The 22,065-nt window shown below is 46.4% G+C and overlaps 1 protein-coding gene across 1 annotated transcript in view; it reads right to left on the minus strand.

Moving 5' to 3' along the window:
* LOC148116327 (perilipin-3-like) overlaps positions 1–22,065 on the minus strand; it is a 33,355-nt gene that overhangs the window by 4,091 nt on the left and 7,199 nt on the right. The window contains exons 2-6 of the mRNA XM_087895511.1: positions 14,909–14,967; positions 9,509–9,704; positions 7,335–7,417; positions 2,226–2,685; positions 874–1,073 (exon numbers count right to left, since the gene is read on the minus strand). Of these exons, the coding sequence (XP_087751637.1) occupies positions 874–1,073; positions 2,226–2,685; positions 7,335–7,417; positions 9,509–9,704; positions 14,909–14,950 (981 nt within the window). The 5' untranslated portion in view covers positions 14,951–14,967. The remainder of the gene's footprint in view (positions 1–873; positions 1,074–2,225; positions 2,686–7,334; positions 7,418–9,508; positions 9,705–14,908; positions 14,968–22,065) is intronic.

The following is a 22,065-nucleotide window of genomic DNA, read 5'->3' on the forward strand; positions in this document are numbered from 1 at the left end:
CTATTTATTTATTTATTTATTTATTTATTAATTATTTATTTATTTATTTATTTATTTATTTATTTATTTATTTATTTATTTATTTATTTATTTATTGGTTCGGTTTATATGCCGCCCTTCTCCGGAGACTCAGGGCGGCTTACAATGCGTTAAGCAATAGCCTTCATACTTTTGTAGATACCTGCTTAGTAGGGCTTTCGGGGGGCCCCTTAAGCGGCGTTCTTTTTTATACAAAGTCAACTTATTGCCCCCACAATCCGGGTCCTCATTTTACCTACCTCGGAAGGATGGAAGGTTGAGTCAACCTTGAGCCTGGTGAGATTGGAACTTGCAGTAATGGCAGGCAGCTGGTGCTACTTAACAGCGCTTTAGTCTGCTGCCCCACCAAGGCTCTTTTGGAAGACTGCTATCATGTCTCCCCTAGTCCTTCTTTCCATCACACTAGACATACCCAGTTCCTGCAACCGTTCTTCATATGTTTTAGCCTCCAGTCCCCTAATCATCTTTGTTGCTCTTCTCTGCACTTCCCAGAGTCTCAACATCTTTTTTTATATCGTGGCGACCAAAACTGGATGCAATATTCCAAGTGTGGCCTTACCAAGGCCTTATAAAGAGGTACTAACACTTTACATCAGTGTTTCTCAACCTTGGTAGCTTGAAGATGGGTGGACTTCAACTCCCAGAATCCCCCAGCCAGCAGCGCTGGCTGGGGGATTCTGGGAGTTGAAGTCCACCCATCTTCAAGCTTCCAAGGTTGAGAAACACTGCTTTACATGATCTTGATTCTCTCCCTCTGTTGATGCAGCCCAGAACTCTGTTGGCTTTTTTTATTGCACTGCGTCCTGGATGATTTGAACCCATGGCCAGGCTTACCAAGTTTATCACATTCTGGAGCTGGCCGAGCAAGTCCTGAGTGTTTTCCTGGACCACATGAAGCCGATTCAAGGAATGCCGGTAGACTCGGGAACGGAATTTGCTGGAGAGGGAGCCCAGGCGGACGAAATAACTCTGCTCTCTCCGCTGCTCGTCTATGGAGGCCGTGCTGACGCCTTGGACCTGGTTGGCCAGCTGGGCTGCAGGGAGGACAAAGCGGGTGTGAAGAGGCCCCCTCCGACCCCAGGAAGGATCAGCCCCTCCCTCCCATGGATGGTTTCAAAAAAACACCACTGCCCCCCATTCATCCCAGCTTTTTCGTTCTCACGTCAGTATTTTACAAGGTCAATTGCTCTCGCTTGCTTGCCTGATGAGTTGCCTGCAGATGAGATGAGTGGCTGACAAGATGGGGAAGGAAGGAAAAAATGAGAAAGAAAGAAAGAAAGAAAGAGAAAGGAAGGAAGGAAGAAAAAATGGGAAAGAAAGAAAGAAAAAGAAAAAAGGGAGGAAGAAAGGAACGAAAAATGAAAAAAGGAAGGAAACAATGAAAAAGGAAGGGAAGAAAAAATGAAAAAGAAAGAAAGAAAAAAGGAAGGAAGGCAGGAAAAATAAGGAAGGAAGGAAGGAAAAAAGGAAAAAGGAAGGAAGGCAGGAAAAAGGAAAGTAGGAAATACAAGGGAAAGGAGGAAGGTATGAACGTGGGAAAGAAGGAAGGAAGGAGGAACAGAGGAAGGAAAGAAAGGAATTAAGGAAGGAATTAAGGAAGGAAGGAAGGAAGAAAGAAAGGAAAAGAAGGAAGAAAAGGAAAGGAAGGAAGAAAAAATGAAAAAAGAAGGAAGGAAGGAAACAATGAAAAAGGAAGGAAAGAATGAAAAAAAGAAAAAGGAAGGGAAAAAATGAAAAAGGAAGAAAAAGGAAAGAAGGAAGGAAAAAGGAAAGGAGGAAGGAAATATAAGGGAAAGGAGGAAGATATGAAAGTGGGAAGGAAGGAGGAACAGAGATAGGAAAGGAAGGAAGGAAGGAAGGAAGAAAAAAGGAAGGAAGGAAGGAAAAAATGAGAAAGAAAAAGAAGGAAAGGAAGGTAAGAAAAATGAAAAAGGAAGGAAGGAAAAAATGAAAAAGGAAGGAAGGAAAAAGGAAAGTAGGAAGGAAATACAAGGAAAAAGGAGGAAGGTATGAAAGAGGAAGGAAGGAAGGAAGGAAGGAAGGAAGGAAGGAAGGAAGGAAGGAAGACAGATTTTTGGAAAATTGACTTCAGAAGCTGCTTGGGTGCCCCTAATCTGGTTTCTTACGGATGGTGGATTGCAACATGTTGATTTACACCTTGAGAAAGACGGTGCCTCTGCTCTTACCGAGTTCTTCTTCTGACATGGGGAGGTAATAATCCACCATCTCTTCCGTCTTATCCAACATGCTGTCCACTCCGCTGGCCACGGCTTGCCTGAACAAAGTTGCCATCTCCACGCCTTCTTGGAGAGCCCCAGAGCTCTGCACTTGACGGGCGGCCTTGACCGTGTTGGACACCACCGATCGAGTAAGGTCAACGCCGTCGTTGACGGTCTCCTTGCCCAGGTTGACCACGTCAGCTGCTCGGTGAGTCACGAGACCCTTGGCTTCATTGGCGACGTTCAGGGCCGTGTTGACGGTGGTGCTCACCACAGATTTGGTCAAGGCGATGCTGTCCTGAACAATGTCCCTGGTAAGGTCAACCGCTTTGGTCACTCTCTGGGTCATGCGGCCCTTGGCTTCACCAGCGGCATGGACGGTGGATGAAACCACTGACCTGGTCAAGGTGACACCGTCTTCGAAGACCTAGAAGAAGGAGGGGTAGAAGATCAAAGGCCGAGCGAGAACAATTGGGTGGAAATTCAATTGCAAGGAAGGTCTCTCGTCAAAGTCCAAGATGGAACTATCTCTAGGACCTTCAAATCCCAAAATTTGGGGACTTTGTCTTGGAGCCACCAAGGTTGGCCAGTCATCTAACACAGGGGTCACCAACATTTTGGACCTCAGGGACCACTAAATTCATCATTTTAAATCCCGCGGACCACTAATATGATCTGCCTAATGACCGGCTGGATGGGCGTGGCTAGGTGGTCATGTGACTGGGTGGGCGTGGCCAACTTGATGTCACTCACATTGAGGGGTGCCTCGCCGGCATCTACTTGCCCCTCCTAGCTTCTCCTCGCCTGCCCTCCCGGGCTCCTTAGGGCCCCAACAGGGAGTAGGAGTTGGAGCTAAGCAGCCACTAAGATGAAGAGTTGGCAAAAGAGCTCAGTTCAAATTGGATCTGACCGAGAAGGAGGCTCAGCAGAAGCACCTCACTGAGGACTAGGAGCATAGGCTTTCCAAGCAGAGAGAAGACCTGCGGGAGTGCAAGGCCAGGTATAGGCACTGAGAGGCTCAGTGGGCTGAGATGGTCAGCCAGTTCCAGGCCATGATGCAGTCCCACTGGAACGAGGCCCTCCGGCTCTTTGCCACCAGTGGCTCTTCCCTCCAGCCTTCGCCCAAAGCCCCACACCAGGAGGCCGAAGCAGACCCCGAGTCGGAATTTCTCCCCCCCTCCGACCCACACAAAAAGACCCCAAAGGGGGAGACTCTCTGCAGCAACACAAACGTTCATTGCACGTATCCGTTCCAGGGGCCGGAGTTTGAGGACTCCTGATTTAGTGCAATATAAAAAATGCAAATAATTTTTCTGCGGACCACCAAAATTTTCTCGCGGACCACCAGTTGGTGACCCCTGATCTCACACAACCTGCAAATGACCTCCTAATATTTGTGCAAGAACCAGAAAATTGTTGAGTTGGAAAACTCCCAAGTAAAATCAGAAAGGAAAGTGACTTGTAATATATACTTGGAGTTACGACCAATCACTTAGCAACTGTTTAAAGTTACGACCTGCCTGTAAAAAAGGAAGTTACAACCCAATTCTGAAATTCAGACAGTCACATCCCTCCCTTAAGGAGTCCTCAACTTATGACCATATTGCAGCTGCTTGTCATGATGGTCGTAAAACAGGTCGGTTGAGTGACATGTATAGCTGTTTGACTGTGGTTCACAACACTTTTGTCAAAAAATAGAAGTTACCTCCCGTTTTTGGGCAAAATTTCACCCATAGCAAGCTGTGGGTTCGCCTAATGACCTCGACATTCATTTAACAACTGCCATGTTCATTTAATGACTGCCTCAAAAAAGTCATAAAATCGGGGGGAATCATGCGACCGACCTGCTTTACGACTGTCATGGCTTACGCCTGTCATGAGCTGGCTGCATTACAGTTGTAAGTAGAGGAATACCTGCATTTCCAAATACATGTTAGATCTTTGGGGTTCTCTAAACTTGGTGTTTTTCCTGCAGACATCTCATTACCATGCTAGGTTACATCATCAGCGCACGTAGGAGTGAAGTTTGCAGGTCATTTTTTTTTCCTATCATGATCTGTTTATAGATATTATAATATATTACAAGGTGCTTGATAGATGATAGGAACTTGGCCATCCCCTGAGGTGGAATTCCTTCATTGCTTCTTTATCGGATTCAATTTCCTGCTTATCCGGATGTTAATTGCTGGGGAAAATGTGCTTTGCACCCTGTTTCTTTCCTCCCTCGTCTTTTAATTGTACCTTTTTAAAAAGAATCTCTGGAACTATGGGGTTGAAAGGGAGCGCCGAGGTCATCAAGTCCAACCCTCTGCGGATTGCACTGATTCACTATATGACGAAAAACTCCAGTGACGAGTTTACTGCACATCCTTGCAGTAAGGTCCCATAAATATCTAATCTATAGCCACGTTCATTTTTTGTCCTATTTATCTAACCTTATCCTGTGGAGCAGATGAGAATTACAGGTAGTCCTCTATTTACAACAGTTCGTTTAGTGACCTTTCAAAGTTACCACGGCACTGAAAAAAGGGATTTATGACCGTATTTCAGATTTATGACCGTTGGAGTGTCCCCATCAGTGGTGGGTTTCAAAATTTTTTACTACCGGGTTTGTGGGTGTGGCTTGGTGGGCGTGGCATGGCATGGCTTGGTGGGCGTGGCAGAGGAAGGATATTGTAAAATCTCCATTCCCACCCCACTCCAGGGGAAGGTACTGTAAAATCCCCATTCCCTCCCAATCAGCTGGAACTCAGGAGGCAGAGAATAGATGGGGGCAGAATTTTTACTACCGGTTCTCCGAACTACTCATGCCACGCCCACCAAGCCACACCCACAGAACCGATAGTAAAAAATTTTGAAACCCACCACTAACCTGTAGTTTCAATCGTCTAGAACAGGGATCGGCAACCTTAAACGCTCAAAGAGCCATTTGGACCCATTTTCCCACAGAAAAGAAAACACCGGGAGCCACAAAAACCTTTTGACATCTAAAATGAAGATAACCCTGCGTATATCGTTTTTTACCTTTATGCTATGTATAAAAAAACTATAGTGTGTTGCATAGAGGGCTCGCAACTTGGGCGTCCTCCTGGATGCACAGCTGTCTTTAGAAGAGCATGTGACGGCCGTGGCCAGGGGGGCTTTTCATCAGGTTCGCCTGATTCGACAATTGCGTCCCTATCTGGATCGGGACTCCTTACGCACAGTCACTCAGGCACTTGTCACTTCCTGCCTGGACTACTGCAATGCTCTCTACATGGGGCTCCCCTTGAGGAGCACCCGGAGGCTCCAACTGGTGCAGAATGCGGCCGCGCAGGGGATTATGGGAGCGAGGGGGCGCTCCCATGTGATAGCTCTCCTGTGTGAGCTGCACTGGCTTTCGGTGGTCTTCCGGGTGCGCTTCAAGGTATTGGTTACCACAGGGGTGGGTTCTAAATTTTTCTACTACTGGTTCTATGGGCGTGGCTTATTTTGTGGGTGTGGCTCGGAGGTCATGTGACTAGGTGGGTGTGGCTAGCTGGTCAGTCATTTCTAGAAGGTCCTTGCACTTACGACCAGTCCTCGCACTTACGGCCCGACTCATTTGTTTGCTTTTAACACTGATCAGCTGTAGGGCGGCCCTTTGAAGGCAAGAGTTTAAACAGTTTTTTTCCCTCTAGTCATCAGCTGGGACTCAGGAGGCAGCAATAGATTGGGGGTGGGGCCAAATAAAAGGTAAGAATAACGTGAGGGGGAGGGGGGGAGAACCGGTTTGATCATATCGTCACCGCTACCGGCTCGGCCGAACCAGACCGAACCGGGACGAACCCACCACTGGGTTACCACCTTTAAAGCGCTCCATGGCTTAGGGCCTGGGTATTTGCGGGACCGCCTTCTGCCGCCGATAGCCTCCCACCAGCCAGTACACTCCCACGGAGAGGGACTCCTCAGGGTGCCGTCAGCCAGGCAGTGTCGGCTGGCGACCCCCAGGGGGAGGGCCTTCTCTGTGGCAGCTCCTGCCCTCTGGAACCATTTGCCCCCGGAGATACGAAGGATACCAGATCTCCAGGCTTTTCACCGTGCCCTAAAAACCTTTCTTTTTCACCAAGCAGGGCTGGCGTAACCCCCCCACACACACTTTTTTTTTGAGATGTTAGATTTTTAATTGTCTAAGGGCTTTAGTCAGGATTTTAAATTTAGGCCAAAGTTGTGTAATTCTTTTAACAAATTTTAAATTTTGTATTGGGATGTTTTTATTTTGGCTGTACACCGCCCTGAGTCCAGTAGGAGAAGGGCGGTATACAAATTTTAAATAAATAAATAAATAAATAAATAAATAAATAAATAAATAAATAAATAAATTTATGTAATCAATGAACTGCTACAGAGAAAACAAATTTTGATTTCTGCATGCAACAAAAACATTTTGAACTAAAAAAAAACGATGGATCAAAAAGCTCAATAAATCGCGTGCTGGCAGGGGTCGTACATTGGTGGTCGTGACGCATGTTTTGAGCGACAAGGAGCCGCCGCAGAAGGATTAAAGAGCCACATGCGGCTCCAGAGCTGCGGGTTGCAGACCCCTGTTCTAGAACAGGGGTGGGAAACGATAGGCCCCTTTAAGACTGGTGGACTTCAACTCCCAGAATTCCAGAACCAGCATGGCTGCCTCAGGAATTCTGGGAATTGAAGTCCATCAGTCTTAAAGGGCCTGGTGGCTCAGCAGACTGGTAGCATTGTGATTAACACCAGCTGTCTGCAATTACTGTAAGTTCGAATCTCACCAGGCTCAAGGTTGACTCAGCCTTCCATCCTTTCTAAGGTAGGTGAAATGAGGACCCGGATTGTGGGGGCAATAAGCTGACTTTGTATAAATATACAAAAGTATGAAGGCTATTGCTTAACGCATTGTAAGCCGCCCTGAGTCTCCGGAGAAGGGTGGCATATAAATCAAATTTTAAAAAGGGGGGGCCATCGTTTCCCACCTAGAGCAATGTTTCTCAATCTGGAGCAACTTTTAAGATGTGTGGACTTCAACTCCCAGAATTCCCCAGCCAGCAAGGTGTGTTTTTGGGAACTTTTGCTGATTTATCATACCTGGTAAGTTGGTTGTTGAAGAATTGGCAGTTTTTTCTCCAGTCTGTCCAATCCTTTGCAAGCATATTCGTTCACGGTTGCAACTAGGATAGAAGGGGGCAAAAAAAAAAAACATTTTTAAACTTTTAAAGTCCAACCAGCCTCATCTGTTTCAGTCGGAAACGCTGGTATTCTTTCAGATTAAAAAGAAAGCCACGTCCCCTAATCTATGACGATTGAGTTAAAATGGATTTAGCTCTTCCATTTCTTGATTCCTGTGGGGAAAAAAAGAGCTAAAAAGGTTCCTATTTGGCTGAAAACATCCTCTTTTTATAAAAGAAAAGTGGATTGGGTTAGTTTTTTTTTTTTTAAAAAAAACCACCAGTAATTAAATGGAGGAAAAACATGAGACGTGAATTCTAAATCTAACGACTGATCCCGGACCTCCGTACTTTCCGTAAGGCCCTGAAGACTTTTTTATTCCACCAAGCCGGCCTAGCCTAAAAGGTCTTATGGGTTAGTTTTTTAAATTGTATAGATGTGGGGTTTTAAATTGGGAGGCCGATCGATTTAATTTATTTTAGTTATTTTTAACTTTTATATTATATGTATCTTAATTCCGGCTGTCCACCGCCCTGAGTCCTTCGGGAGAAGGGCGGTATATAAATTTAATTAATAAATAAAAATAAATAAATAAATAAATGAGTTCAGATTTCTTTAAAAGGTTGTTTTAGCCATTTGCAAACAAGGATTTTTGTTAAAAGGTTTTCGTGACGTAGGGTCTTCCGCTTGAGTAGGGGTTGGACTAGATGACCTAAAAGGTCCCGTCCAACTCAGTTAATCTGTAATTGCACAGACTGAGGGCTTCCAAGCTTTACCCCAGAGAGCAAAAAGTTCTGCTCACTTGTTTGATCAACGAATTCAGCCCCCTTTGGAGGGGAGAGGGGTTTGCAGGAGGTAATAAACCCCCCTGAATTAAACTGCCAAGCAGAAGAGAAAAAAAAAGGGGGGGTGAATGAGAACGTCTGAATGCATTCTCTTCAAAAGGAGACAGAATCCTGGAGGTGGGTTTCCCAAGAAATGCTAATGGCATGAGGACTAGAAACTTTTTTTTTTTTTTGGTAAAAATTTATAAACTTTATTAATACAGATAAAGAAAAACCACAGTAAACACAAATGACAAAAGCAAAACAAAAAACAAAATATACATTATACATTAAACAGTTATAAGTAGTCAATCATTTGAAGCGTCTGTTTCGTAATGGTCTTTTCAGTAATACAGTTTTCTTATTCCCTTAAATCCTAAAATAATAGTTTCTTATTACTTCTTTATCCTCTCCTCTCTTTTTACTCTCTAAGACTTCTGGTCTGTTTGTTATATGTTTAAATTGAGCCTGGTGGCTCAGCAGACTAAAGCACTGTTAAGTAACACCAGCTGCCTGCAATTACTGCAAGTTCGAATCTCTCCAAGGCTCAAGGTTGACTCAGCCTTCCATCCTTTCTAAGGTAGGTAAATTGAGGACCCAGTTTGTGGGGGCAATAAGCTGACTTTGTATAAATATACAAAAGTATGAAGGCTATTGCTTAACGCATTGTAAGCCGCCCTGAGTCTCCGGAGAAGGGCGGCATATAAATCAAATTAAAAAATATATAATTATACCTTCGCATTCTGAGATTCTTTCTGAAGGTTTATTCCCCCATAAGGAAGTAACTATATGCACATTTGTACGTCTGTTCTATCTAATTTCTGATTATATTTCTTCCGTAACAGCCCTATGCCATTGATACCATTTATTCCAGACTTTATAAAATTCAGTGTCCTCTTTTTCCTTTAACTCTTTTGTCAGTCTGTCCATTTCCGCGCATTGTGTAACTTTATCTATTATTTCTTCTTCCGTTGGGATTTTTTCCGCCTTCCAATTTTTAGCATATATTGTCCTTGCTGCCGTTAAAATGTGTGTTAACAAGTATTTTATTTCTTTGGGGTAAGATTTTGTGAAGATTCCTAACAAAAAGGTTTCGGGTTTCTTATCTGTTTGTAGTTTACAAATAGTGGCAGGGGAGACACCATGATCACGAGGACTAGAAACTTGACGGCAGCCAAGGGACGCTTGAAACTGGACCGCTCGACCTTCTGAGGAGGCTGAAAACACCCCAACTGGACTCTATAAAAGCGACATCTTTGGACTACTCACTCTGCGGTTCAAGATGGGGCAGGAGAGGTTGGGCCCCGCCACGGGCGCTGCCCACGGCCACGGCAGCCACCATTTCCACAATGTTGCAGGCGGTGTTGACGCAGGGGTAGGTCTTCTTGGCATACTGGTACACGGAGGACCAGACTTCATACGCAGAGCTGACCAAGGGTAGGCTGGTGACCCTGGTCACGATGTTCTGGAGGGAAGCAAGAAAGTTGATCTCAGCGGGATCCCTGGCCAAAGAGATCTGTGGCTTCCATGATATTTCTAGATTGCATGGACTACACCCAGGAGTGAAATCTCAGCAGGTTCTGGCAGGTTCTGGAGAACCGGCAGCGGAAATTTTGAGCAGTTCGGAGAACCGGCAGATACCACCTCTGGCTGGCCCCAGGAGTGGGGTGGGAATGGGGATTTTGCAATATCCTTCCCCCAGAAGTGGGGTGGGAATGGGGATTTTGCAATATCCTTCCCCCAGAAGTGGGGTGGGAATGGGGATTTTGCAATATCCTTCCCCCAGGAGTAGGGAAGGAATGGGGATTTTGCAGTACCCTTCCCCTGCCATGCCCACCAAGCCACGCCCACAGAACCGGCAGTAAAAAAATTTGGATTTCAACACTAACTACACCTCCCATCACCTCTAAGGGTTGCCCTTTGTGGCTGGGGCGGATGGAAGGTCTCCATTTGGGGACCCCCACTACTTTTGCTATATGGGTAGTCCTCGATTTAGAACGACTCATTTAGCGACCGTTCGAAGTTACAGGTGACCTATGGCCTCTTACTTACAACGATTGCCATGGTCGTAAATCGAGGACTACCTGGAGGGAGTTTCTTTGTGAGTTCTGCCAAACAGGGTCTCTTGTGAGTATCTTGGGATTACTGAACCCATCATCCTCTGCTAGATCACAAAAATCATGATGACAAGGAATGCTTCCAACCCTCTAGCCCAGGGGTCTGCAACTTTAAACACTCAAAGAGCCATTTGGACCATTTCCCACAGAAAAGAAAACACCGGGAGCCACAAAACCTGGGTGGGCGGGGCCAACTCAATGTCACTCACTTCCACCAGTCACATGACCCCCCCCAGCCACGCCTACCCAGCTGGTCATTAGGGCAGAGAACCGGTTGTTAAAAAACATCGGGAACCACAAAATCCTTTTGACATCTCTCTCTCTCTCTCCCCCTCCCTCCCTCCCTCTCTCTCCCTCCTCTCTCTGTATATCTCCCTCTCCCCCCTCTCTCTGTCCCTCTCTCTGTCTTTCTCTCTGTCTCTCTCTCTCCCTCCTCTCTCTGTATATCTTCCTCTCTCCCCTCTCTCTGTCCCTCTCTCTGTCTCTCTCTCTGTCTCTCTCTCTCCCTCCTCTCTCTGTATATCTTCCTCTCTCCCCTCTCTCTGTCCCTCTCTCTGTCTCTCTCTCTGTCTCTCTCTCTCCCTCCTCTCTCTGTATATCTTCCTCTCCCCCTCTCTCTGTCCCTCTCTCTGTCTCTCTCTCTGTCTCTCTCTCTCCCTCCTCTCTCTGTATATCTCCCTCTCCCCCCTCTCTCTGTCCCTCTCTCTGTCTCTCTCTCTGTCTCTCTCTCTCCCTCCTCTCTCTGTATATCTTCCTCTCTCCCCTCTCTCTGTCTCTCTCTCTGTCTCTCCCTCCTCTCTCTGTATATCTTCCTCTCCCCCCTCTCTCTGTCCCTCTCTCTGTCTCTCTCTCTTCCTCCTCTCTCTCTATATCTTCCTCTCCCCCTCTCTCTGTCTCTCTCTCTGTCTCTCTCTCTCCCTCCTCTCTCTGTATATCTTCCTCTCTCCCCTCTCTCTGTCCCTCTCTCTGTCTCTCTCTCTGTCTCTCTCTCTCCCTCCTCTCTGTGTATCTTCCTCTCTCCCCTCTCTCTGTCTCTCTCTCTGTCTCTCCCTCCTCTCTCTGTATATCTTCCTCTCCCCCCTCTCTCTGTCCCTCTCTCTGTCTCTCTCTCTTCCTCCTCTCTCTCTATATCTTCCTCTCCCCCTCTCTCTGTCTCTCTCTCTCCCTCCTCTCTCTGTATATCTTCCTCTCCCCCTCTCTCTGTCCCTCTCTCTGTCTCTCTCTCTGTCTCTCTCTCCCTCCTCTCTCTGTATATCTCCCTCTCCCCCCTCTCTCTGTCCCTCTCTCTGTCTCTCTCTCTGTCTCTCTCTCTCCCTCCTCTCTCTGTATATCTTCCTCTCTCCCCTCTCTCTGTCTCTCTCTCTGTCTCTCCCTCCTCTCTCTGTATATCTTCCTCTCCCCCCTCTCTCTGTCCCTCTCTCTGTCTCTCTCTCTTCCTCCTCTCTCTCTATATCTTCCTCTCCCCCTCTCTCTGTCCCTCTCTCTCCCTCCTCTCTCTGTATATCTTCCTCTCTCCCCTCTCTCTGTCTCTCTCTCTGTCTCTCCCTCCTCTCTCTGTATATCTTCCTCTCCCCCCTCTCTCTGTCCCTCTCTCTGTCTCTCTCTCTTCCTCCTCTCTCTCTATATCTTCCTCTCCCCCCTCTCTCTGTCCCTCTCTCTGTCTCTCTCTCTTCCTCCTCTCTCTCTATATCTTCCTCTCCCCCTCTCTCTGTCTCTCTCTCTCCCTCCTCTCTCTGTATATCTTCCTCTCCCCCTCTCTCTGTCCCTCTCTCTGTCTCTCTCTCTGTCTCTCTCTCCCTCCTCTCTCTGTATATCTCCCTCTCCCCCCTCTCTCTGTCCCTCTCTCTGTCTCTCTCTCTGTCTCTCTCTCTCCCTCCTCTCTCTGTATATCTTCCTCTCTCCCCTCTCTCTGTCTCTCTCTCTGTCTCTCCCTCCTCTCTCTGTATATCTTCCTCTCCCCCCTCTCTCTGTCCCTCTCTCTGTCTCTCTCTCTTCCTCCTCTCTCTCTATATCTTCCTCTCCCCCTCTCTCTGTCCCTCTCTCTCCCTCCTCTCTCTGTATATCTTCCTCTCTCCCCTCTCTCTGTCTCTCTCTCTGTCTCTCCCTCCTCTCTCTGTATATCTTCCTCTCCCCCCTCTCTCTGTCCCTCTCTCTGTCTCTCTCTCTTCCTCCTCTCTCTCTATATCTTCCTCTCCCCCTCTCTCTGTCTCTCTCTCTCCCTCCTCTCTCTGTATATCTTCCTCTCCCCCTCTCTCTGTCCCTCTCTCTGTCTCTCTCTCTGTCTCTCTCTCCCTCCTCTCTCTGTATATCTCCCTCTCCCCCCTCTCTCTGTCCCTCTCTCTGTCTCTCTCTCTGTCTCTCTCTCTCCCTCCTCTCTCTGTATATCTTCCTCTCTCCCCTCTCTCTGTCTCTCTCTCTGTCTCTCCCTCCTCTCTCTGTATATCTTCCTCTCCCCCCTCTCTCTGTCCCTCTCTCTGTCTCTCTCTCTTCCTCCTCTCTCTCTATATCTTCCTCTCCCCCTCTCTCTGTCTCTCTCTCTCCCTCCTCTCTCTGTATATCTTCCTCTCCCCCTCTCTCTGTCCCTCTCTCTCCCTCCTCTCTCTGTATATCTTCCTCTCCCCCTCTCTCTGTCTCTCTCTCTGTCTCTCTCTCTCTCTCTCTCCCTCCTCTCTCTCTATATCTTCCTCTCCCCCTCTCTCTGTCTCTCTCTCTCCCTCCTCTCTCTGTATATCTTCCTCTCCCCCTCTCTCTGTCCCTCTCTCTGTCTCTCTCTCCCCCTCCTCTCTCTGTATATCTTCCTCTCTCCCCTCTCTCTGTCCCTCTCTCTGTCTCTCTCTCTGTCTCTCTCTCTCCCTCCTCTCTCTGTATATCTTCCTCTCTCCCCTCTCTCTGTCCCTCTCTCTGTCTCTCTCTCTGTCTCTCTCTCTCCCTCCTCTCTCTGTATATCTTCCTCTCTCCCCTCTCTCTGTCTCTCTCTCTGTCTCTCCCTCCTCTCTCTGTATATCTTCCTCTCCCCCCTCTCTCTGTCCCTCTCTCTGTCTCTCTCTCTCCCTCCTCTCTCTGTATATCTTCCTCTCTCCCCTCTCTCTGTCCCTCTCTCTGTCTCTCTCTCTGTCTCTCTCTCTCCCTCCTCTCTCTGTATATCTTCCTCTCTCCCCTCTCTCTGTCCCTCTCTCTGTCTCTCTCTCTGTCTCTCTCTCTCCCTCCTCTCTCTGTGTATCTTCCTCTCTCCCCTCTCTCTGTCTCTCTCTCTGTCTCTCCCTCCTCTCTCTGTATATCTTCCTCTCCCCCCTCTCTCTGTCCCTCTCTCTGTCTCTCTCCTCCTCTCTCTCTATATCTTCCTCTCCCCCTCTCTCTGTCTCTCTCTCTCCCTCCTCTCTCTGTATATCTTCCTCTCCCCCTCTCTCTGTCCCTCTCTCTGTCTCTCTCTCTGTCTCTCTCTCTCCCTCCTCTCTCTGTATATCTCCCTCTCCCCCCTCTCTCTGTCCCTCTCTCTGTCTCTCTCTCTGTCTCTCTCTCTCCCTCCTCTCTCTGTATATCTTCCTCTCTCCCCTCTCTCTGTCTCTCTCTCTGTCTCTCCCTCCTCTCTCTGTATATCTTCCTTTCCCCCCTCTCTCTGTCCCTCTCTCTGTCTCTCTCTCTTCCTCCTCTCTCTCTATATCTTCCTCTCCCCCTCTCTCTGTCTCTCTCTCTCCCTCCTCTCTCTGTATATCTTCCTCTCCCCCTCTCTCTGTCCCTCTCTCTCCCTCCTCTCTCTGTATATCTTCCTCTCCCCCTCTCTCTGTCTCTCTCTCTGTCTCTCTCTCTCCCTCCTCTCTCTCTATATCTTCCTCTCCCCCTCTCTCTGTCTCTCTCTCTGTCTCTCTCTCTCCCTCCTCTCTCTCTATATCTTCCTCTCCCCCTCTCTCTGTCTCTCTCTCTCCCTCCTCTCTCTGTATATCTTCCTCTCCCCCCCTCTCTGTCTCTCTCTCTCCCTCCTCTCTCTGTATATCTTCCTCTCCCCCTCTCTCTGTCTCTCTCTCTCCCTCCTCTCTCTGTATATCTTCCTCTCCCCCCTCTCTCTGTCTCTCTCTCTGTCTCTCCCTCCCTCCTCTCTCTCTATATCTTCCTCTCCCCCTCTCTCTGTCTCTCTCTCTCCCTCCTCTCTCTGTATATCTTCCTCTCCCCCTCTCTCTGTCTCTCTCTCTCCCTCCTCTCTCTGTATATCTTCCTCTCCCCCTCTCTCTGTCTCTCTCTCTGTATCTCTCTGTCTCTGCCCTGCGGTCGCCCTTTCCTTCTCAGGCCAGGTGAGGAGTGACTGGGAGGGGAGGGCAAGGGGTGGGGCCAGCTAGTGGTGAGATCACCCGACAAGGAGCCACAGCAGAGGGCCCAAACAGCCACATGCAGCTCCGGAGCCGCAGGTTGCTGACACCTGTCCTAGCCGGAGGCACCAAATTGGAGGAGGTGTGGCTGGAGTCTCTAGACGTGCACCGAGCCACCCGTGGACTCCGCAAACAATGCAACAGTATTCCTGGTAACCATCATTTTCTGAAAGCAGAGTTCGGACACTGACCTCTGTCTTCGTAACATTCTGGTTCTCCCCTTCAGTCGCCATGAGGAACTCTGGTTGAACTGCAAGAGAAGACAATCCGTTGTTTACCACAAATCCATCCCTCCATCCATCCACTTACAGTGCTTAACTGTCTTATCTATCCACCGATCCATTGATCCATCATCTTTCTCCCTCCTTCCTTCCATGCATCCATCCCTCCATCGTTCCCTCCCTCCCACCCTCTCTCAAGCCATCTATCCATTTATAGTGCCTATCTTATTGATCCATCAACCCATTGACCCATCATCCTTCCTTCCTTCCCTCCCTCCCTCCCTCCATTTGTCCTTCCATTCTTCTCACTCCTTCTATCCTTCCCTCTGTCCATCAATCCTTCCTTCCTTCCCTCCCTCTATTGTTCCTTCTTTCCCTCCCTCCCTCCCTTCCTCCCTCCCTCCATCCGTCCCTCTGACCACGAATCTATGCATTCATGCATCCACCAATCCATCACTTACAGTACATATCTTATTGATCCATGGACTTATTGATCCATCATCTTTCCTTCCCTCCCTCCCTCCTTCCCTCTATCCTTCCTTCTTTCCCTCCCTCCCTCTCTCCATCCCTCTGACCATGCCTCTATGCATTCATGCATCCACCAATCCATCCACTTACAATACATACCTTATTGATCCATCAATCCATTGATCTATCGTCCTTCCTTTCCTCCTTCCCTTCCTCCATTCGTCCTTCCATTCTTCTCTCCCTCCCTCGTTCCCTCCCCCCATCCTTCCCTCTGTCCATCAATCCATCAATCTATCCACCCATCCTTCCCTCCCTCCCTTTGTCCATCCATGCATCCATCAACATGGCATAAGAAAGTAAATTAATATGGTTGGTCGCACAGTCAGCCAGATGTTTAGATTATCTTTATCCACCTCTGGGGTCCTTCTCAAGGACCAGGGAATAGACAGATGTGGGTGTTGGAGGAAGTTAAAGGTCTCGTCGCAGGATGTCAGCTGTTCTGAGCCAAGCTGCCTTTTGCAATTGGCTGATGGGAATTTGTCAATGTCGATGATGTTTATGTGATGCTCCAGATGTTTTGGGATCGCACCCAAAGTGCTTATCGCTATTGGTCCTATATTTTGATTTCTTTTTTCACAGTCATTCTATTTCTATTTGCAGGTCTTTTATTTTGTGATCTTTTCCCGTTCTTTCCCTTCTCTTCTGCTGTCTTCAGTTTCTGCCACATCTGCTATCCAGATTTTTTTTGTCTTACTTATCAGCAATGGTTAAATTTGGGGTGTTAGGCTTCTAAATTGGATTCTAAAATCCCAGAAGACTTTAATATAAGATTCAGTCATGTTCTATTTAGTAATTTAATAATATTAAGTAACAATACGGTGGAGACCTTAATACTACATTTAAGACAGAAACTTTTACTGTACAACAAAGATTGAGACAATCTATGGCATTTTTTTTGACTGCTATATTTAGCTCTGGATGAAAAAGCTAAATAATCTTATGTTCATTAGCCCTGACATTTCAAATCCCAATTAGTGCTGGTAGAACGTTTCTCTCCTTTTTTCCCCAAAAAATCTGCAATGATTCTAAAATCTAGATTATCTAAACATTAAAAGGTTAATCATCATTACTCAATGCTGTACAAATACCACTGCGTTGAAATAATCTAAATGTATTATGCACGGTTCATAACAATATAATTAAAAAAAGGAAAGAAAACTAGACAGCGGGCAGGAAACGAATGAGCAGATGGAATGGCATATTCCCCCAAAGTGGACTGGCTGGCATAAAACACTCGACAGAAATATTTGACTAGGTTTGTGCATGCTGTAAACCATGGTTCGCTGAAGTCCGAAGTTAGTGAGGCATGTTTTCGAAAAATCCATAAAACCTTACTAAGTAAAAAAAAAGTTTGGAATTGTAATGAAAGAATTCCAGAGGTCTAAAAACCTAATCCAAGTAGCCTTTGAGTTATGACCATTTATTTAACAACCACAGATATCATGGCACTGAAAAAAAGGGTCTTACGACCAGTCCTCGCACTTACAACTCACAGCATCCCCCGCAGTCACAAGATCAAAATTCGGGCCCTTGGCAACCGACATGTGTTTACAACGGTTGCTATGTCCCCGAGTCACATGATCACCAATTTGTGACCTTCCCATCCGTCTTCCGACAAGCAAAGCCAATACGGGAAGTTGGATTCGCTTAACGACCATGTGATTCACTTAACAACGGCAATGAGTCACATAACAACGTGACCAAAAAGGTCGCAAAATAGGCTCCGACTCATTCAACGATGGTCTTGCTTACAGTTCCGGACAGAAAATTTACTTTCTTGAAAATCTTGGGAGCGGAGAAGGAAAGTTGGACTCTAAATGAACTGTGGTTTATGCCAGGGGTCTCCAAACATGGCAACTTTAAGACTTGTGGACTTCAACTCCCAGAATTCTCCAGCCAACATGGCTGACTGAGGAATTCTGGGAGTTGAAGTCCACAAGTCTTAAAATTGCCAAGATTGGAGATCCCTGGTTTACAACAATGCTGGAACTTCCTGGCAACCCCGGAGAATGTCCACAGTTGACCTACTCTTGTCTCCAGATCATATTTTAAGAAATTTTGCTGGAAGAACTGGAAAACCGTTCCTTTTTCAGCTTTACCGGTAGTCCTTGACTTACGACCACAATTGAGCCCAACATTTTTGTTGTTGAGTGAACCATTTGTTAAGTGAGTTTTGCCCCCATTTTACGACTTTTCTTGCCACCGTTGTTGAAGTGAATCGCTGCAGTTGTTACATTAGTGACACAGGTGTGTCCGGGCTTCTCCATTGACTTGGCTTGTCAGAAGGTCGCAAAAGGGGATCCCGTGACCCCCGGGACACTGCGACCGTCATAAGTATGAACCAGTTGCCAAGCGACTGCACTTCGATTGCATGACAAAGATGAACATAAACATAAATTTTTAATCTGTTTAATTATGGGGTATTTTAAAATTCAGCCTAAATTATTTAATCTGTTTTAATTTATTTTAGATTTTGTATTTCCTGTGTTTTATCTTCTGGCTGTTCACCGCCCTGAGTCCTTCGGGAGAAGGGCGGTATAGAAATTTAATAAAATAAAAATAAATAAATAAATAAATGATAAGTGTGAAAAATGGTCATCGGTCACTTTTTTCAATGCTGTCGCAACTTTGAACTAAGCAAACTGTTGTAAGTTGAGGACTACTTGTATTAATAGTCCAATCCTGACATCTTCTGGAAAAAAAAACCCACAGCACAATAACAGAATAACAGAGTTGGAAGGGACCTCAGAGGTCTTCTAGTCCAACCCCCTGCCTTAAGCAAGAGACCCTATTCCCGTGACGGCGAACCTATGGCACAGGTGCCACAAGTGGCACGAGGAGCCATATCAGTGGGCACGTGAGCTCAGCTCCTGCACGCATGCGTGCGCCGGCCAGCTGATTTTCAGACCTTCAGGGCCCACCAAAAGTCAGAAAACACGCTGTTTCTTGACTCCAGAGGGCCTCTGGGAGGGTGGGGAAGGCTGTTTTCGCCCTCCCCAGGCTCCTAGAAAGGCTCTGGAGAGCCTGGGGAGAGTGAAAAACAGGCCTACCGGGCCCACCATGCCATCATGTGCCAAAAGCGGGGGGGGGAGCATGGGGCACATAGAATTATGGATGTGGGCATGCGTGCATGTGACCCCTCTCTGTTCCCCCCACATGATGGCAAAAAGGTTAGCCATCACTGCCCTATTCCATTCTGGACAAATGGTTGTCCAATCTCTTTTTAAAAACCTCCAGTGTTGGAGCAATCACAACTTCTGGTGGCAAGTTGTTCCACCGGTTAATTGTTCTCATTGTCAGGAAATTTCTCCTTATTTTCAGTTGCTTCTCTCCTTGATTAGTTTCCATCCGTTGTTTCTTGTCCTGCCTTCAGGGGCTTTGGAGAATAGCTTGACTCCCTCTTCTTTGGGGCAGCCCCTGAGATATTGGAACACTGTTATTATGTCTCTCCTAGTCCTTCTTTTCATTAAACAAGACATACCCGATTTCTGCCCCCGTCCTTCACATGTTTTAGCTTTGTAGGACGCCAACGGCTGATGAATTGCTTCAGAATGTGACCCGTGATAATTCTCAAGCGTGTGGGAAGGTGTGGACATGCAATGGAATAGATCAAATCAGCTATCAATCCATTCCAGATTTTCGAAGAGGCGGTTCCCAGACCAGAAGACCAGATCTTCAGATACCAAAAGGTTGAGAAGACAAGAGTAAGGATTGCAATCTGTAGGAGCCCAACCCAACTAACAGCCACGGTGCCTTTCACCAACACGGTGAGCATTGGGTCACGCGCAGAATCGATCAAAATAGAGCGGGAAGGGACCTCGGAGGGCTTCTAGTCCAATCCCCTGCTTAAGGAGGAGACCTTCTACCATTTCAGACAGGTGTCCCAAAGGTGCTTTTTTTTCAAGAGGCAACTGGACTTTCTGGTTTTTCTTTGAAGACGTTTCGCTTCTCATCCAAGGAGCTTCTTCAGCTCTGACTGGATGGTGGGGAAATGGAAGGATTGATACTCCTTGGTCATTGGCGTCATTTTAGAGTTGTTGAGGCCACTTGGAGATCCCTCAACAGAGGGGGAGGGATATGACATAATCTATCTCCTGTCTACAACATATTCCTTTCAACAAGAAGGGTCCACATCTATTAGCACCACTCCGGTAACCCTGAAGACACAGATAAACCTCCAAGTGGCCTCAACGACCCTCTAAAAGAGTGTTTCTCAAACTTGGAAGCTTGAAGATGGGTGGACTTCAACTCCCAGAATCCCCCAGCCAGCGCTGCAAAAGTATGAAGGCTATTGCTTAACGCATTGTAAGCCGCCCTGAGTCTCCAGAGAAGGGCGGCATATAAATCGAACTAATAAAATAATAAATAATAAATAATAAACTGTACCCTGCTAACAAGGTACAGTTAGTCCTTAACCACAATTGATCACAATTGAGCCCAAAAGACAGACAAACAAACAGTATTATGGTTTGCTAGCATTTTTCACGTTTATTTGACTCGGATGACATAAGATGCCATGGGCTTTTTCAGAGAGTGACTCAGCTGCGAGAGATCAACAATGCAAACTTTTGCAACTGGTGTGTTTGTGTGTCAAATGCATTTGTTGGGCCTCCCAGGACTACAAAGGTAAACTTTGCTCTGATCTAGCAACATTTCAGATTAACAGAGTTGGAAGGGACCTTGTAGGTCATCTAGTCCAACCTCCTGTCCAAGCAGGAGACCCTTCATTCTGACAAATGGCAGTCTAGTCTCTTCTTGAAAGCCTCCAGGGATGAAGCTCCCACAACAACGGAGAAGGACGGCATATAAATCAAATTTATATATATATAAGTCTATATATATATATGAGTCTCCCAGAGAGCAACACAGAGTTGCAGATTGTCAGCAGAAAAAAGGCCCAGAAACTTGTGAATGAGATTTCACAGAACCAGGGCTGTAGAACAACTAAGTTTACGTAGGTAAAACCTGGCTAGAAAGAATATGCATATATGTGTGTGTGTGTGTGTGTGTGTGTGTGTGTGTGTGTTTTGTTGTTGTTGTTGTTGTTGTTGTTGTTGTTGTTATTATTATTATTATTATTATTATTATTATTATTATTATTATTATTATTAGAATTTGTATATCGCCCTACTCCCGAAGGACTCAGGGCGGTGAACAGCCAAATAAAATACATTTAATACAAATATTAAAAAACCATTAAAATACAATTAAATAATTGGCCCGGAAAACGAAATTTAAAACACCCCAAATTCATAAGAGAAATTTAAAATTTAAAAATTTAAAAAGTTTTTAAAAACAGTTTAAAAGAGAGGTTAGGCCAGGCCGGCCTGCTGGAAAAGAAATGTTTTGATGGCACAGCGGAAAGTGCGCAGGTCCGGGATCCTCCGTATCTCCGGGGGGAGCTCGTTCCAGATGGCGGGTGCCCCCACAGAGAAGGCTCTCCCCCTGGGGGCCGCCAGTCGACATTGTTTGGCCGACGGCACCCTGAGGAGCCCCTCTCTATGGGAGCGTACTGGTCCATGACCTGGATGCAGTGGTGGGATTCAAGTAATTTAACAACCGGTTCTCTGCCCTAATGATTTCTTCCAACAACCAGTTTGCCGAACTGCTCAGAAAGTTAACAACCGGTTCTCCCGAAGTGGTGCGAACCGGCTGAATCCACCACTGCCTGGATGACTGAGAATCTCCATAGACTTTTAGACAGGGGGTTGTCCAGGCTCTTGTTAAAAACCTCCAGTGATGAAGCACCTACAATCACACATTGTAATCACTCACAAAGATTACACACTCAAACTTTCACTGCACATTATTGTCTGTGGAAAATCCTGACACTGATCCCAGGGAGTGAGTGAGTGAGGGAAGACACAGAGAGAGAGAGAGAAGGTGGAGGCACAACGTAACCTGTTGGTCAATTGTTTCTGCTCCATGTTGCAATGCATCAACCAGAACAACTGATGTTCATCCAAGAGAATGAATCAAAGTTGGAGCCAGTCCATGTTCTCCAATGGGATGGGTTTTTTTTCTCATTTGCTTAGAAATGCGATCACGTCCAGGATGCGAGAGGCCAACAATGCAGGAAAGCTACGAGCTACGCTATATGAGAAAGATGGCTAAATTATATGGTTTCTATAAAGAATTAACAGAATTAGATAAGATATTAACAGGGACAGAAGAAAGATTGATAAAAAAAACAGGGACAGAAGAAAGATAGTTAGTTCTTGGTCATTAAACTGGAAGATGAGCAAGCGAAGGAGGCAATGATAGCATGGGCAAAAATCTTTGGTTACACAATAGAATTAGATAAATGGCAGAAGTTGTGGGACAGGAAGTATAAACTAACAATGTCAACCGCATATAAAGAAAATCTGTGTAAGATGTTTTATAGATGGCATCTTGCACCGGCGAATTTAGCAAAGATGTTTAAAGATAAGTCAGCCAAATGTTGGAAATGCCACCAGATATCTGGGTCATATTATCATATGTGGTGGACACAGTGGTGAAATTCAAATTTTTTTTACTACCGGTTCTGTGGACATGGCTTGGTGGGCGTGGCTTGGTGGGCGTGGCAGGGGAAGGATACTGCAAAATCTCCATTCCCA

This window comes from Pantherophis guttatus, chromosome 1, assembly GCF_059756535.1.
Source record: "Pantherophis guttatus breed Tessera chromosome 1, ASM5975653v1, whole genome shotgun sequence".
In the NCBI taxonomy this organism is placed as follows: domain Eukaryota; kingdom Metazoa; phylum Chordata; class Lepidosauria; order Squamata; family Colubridae; genus Pantherophis; species Pantherophis guttatus.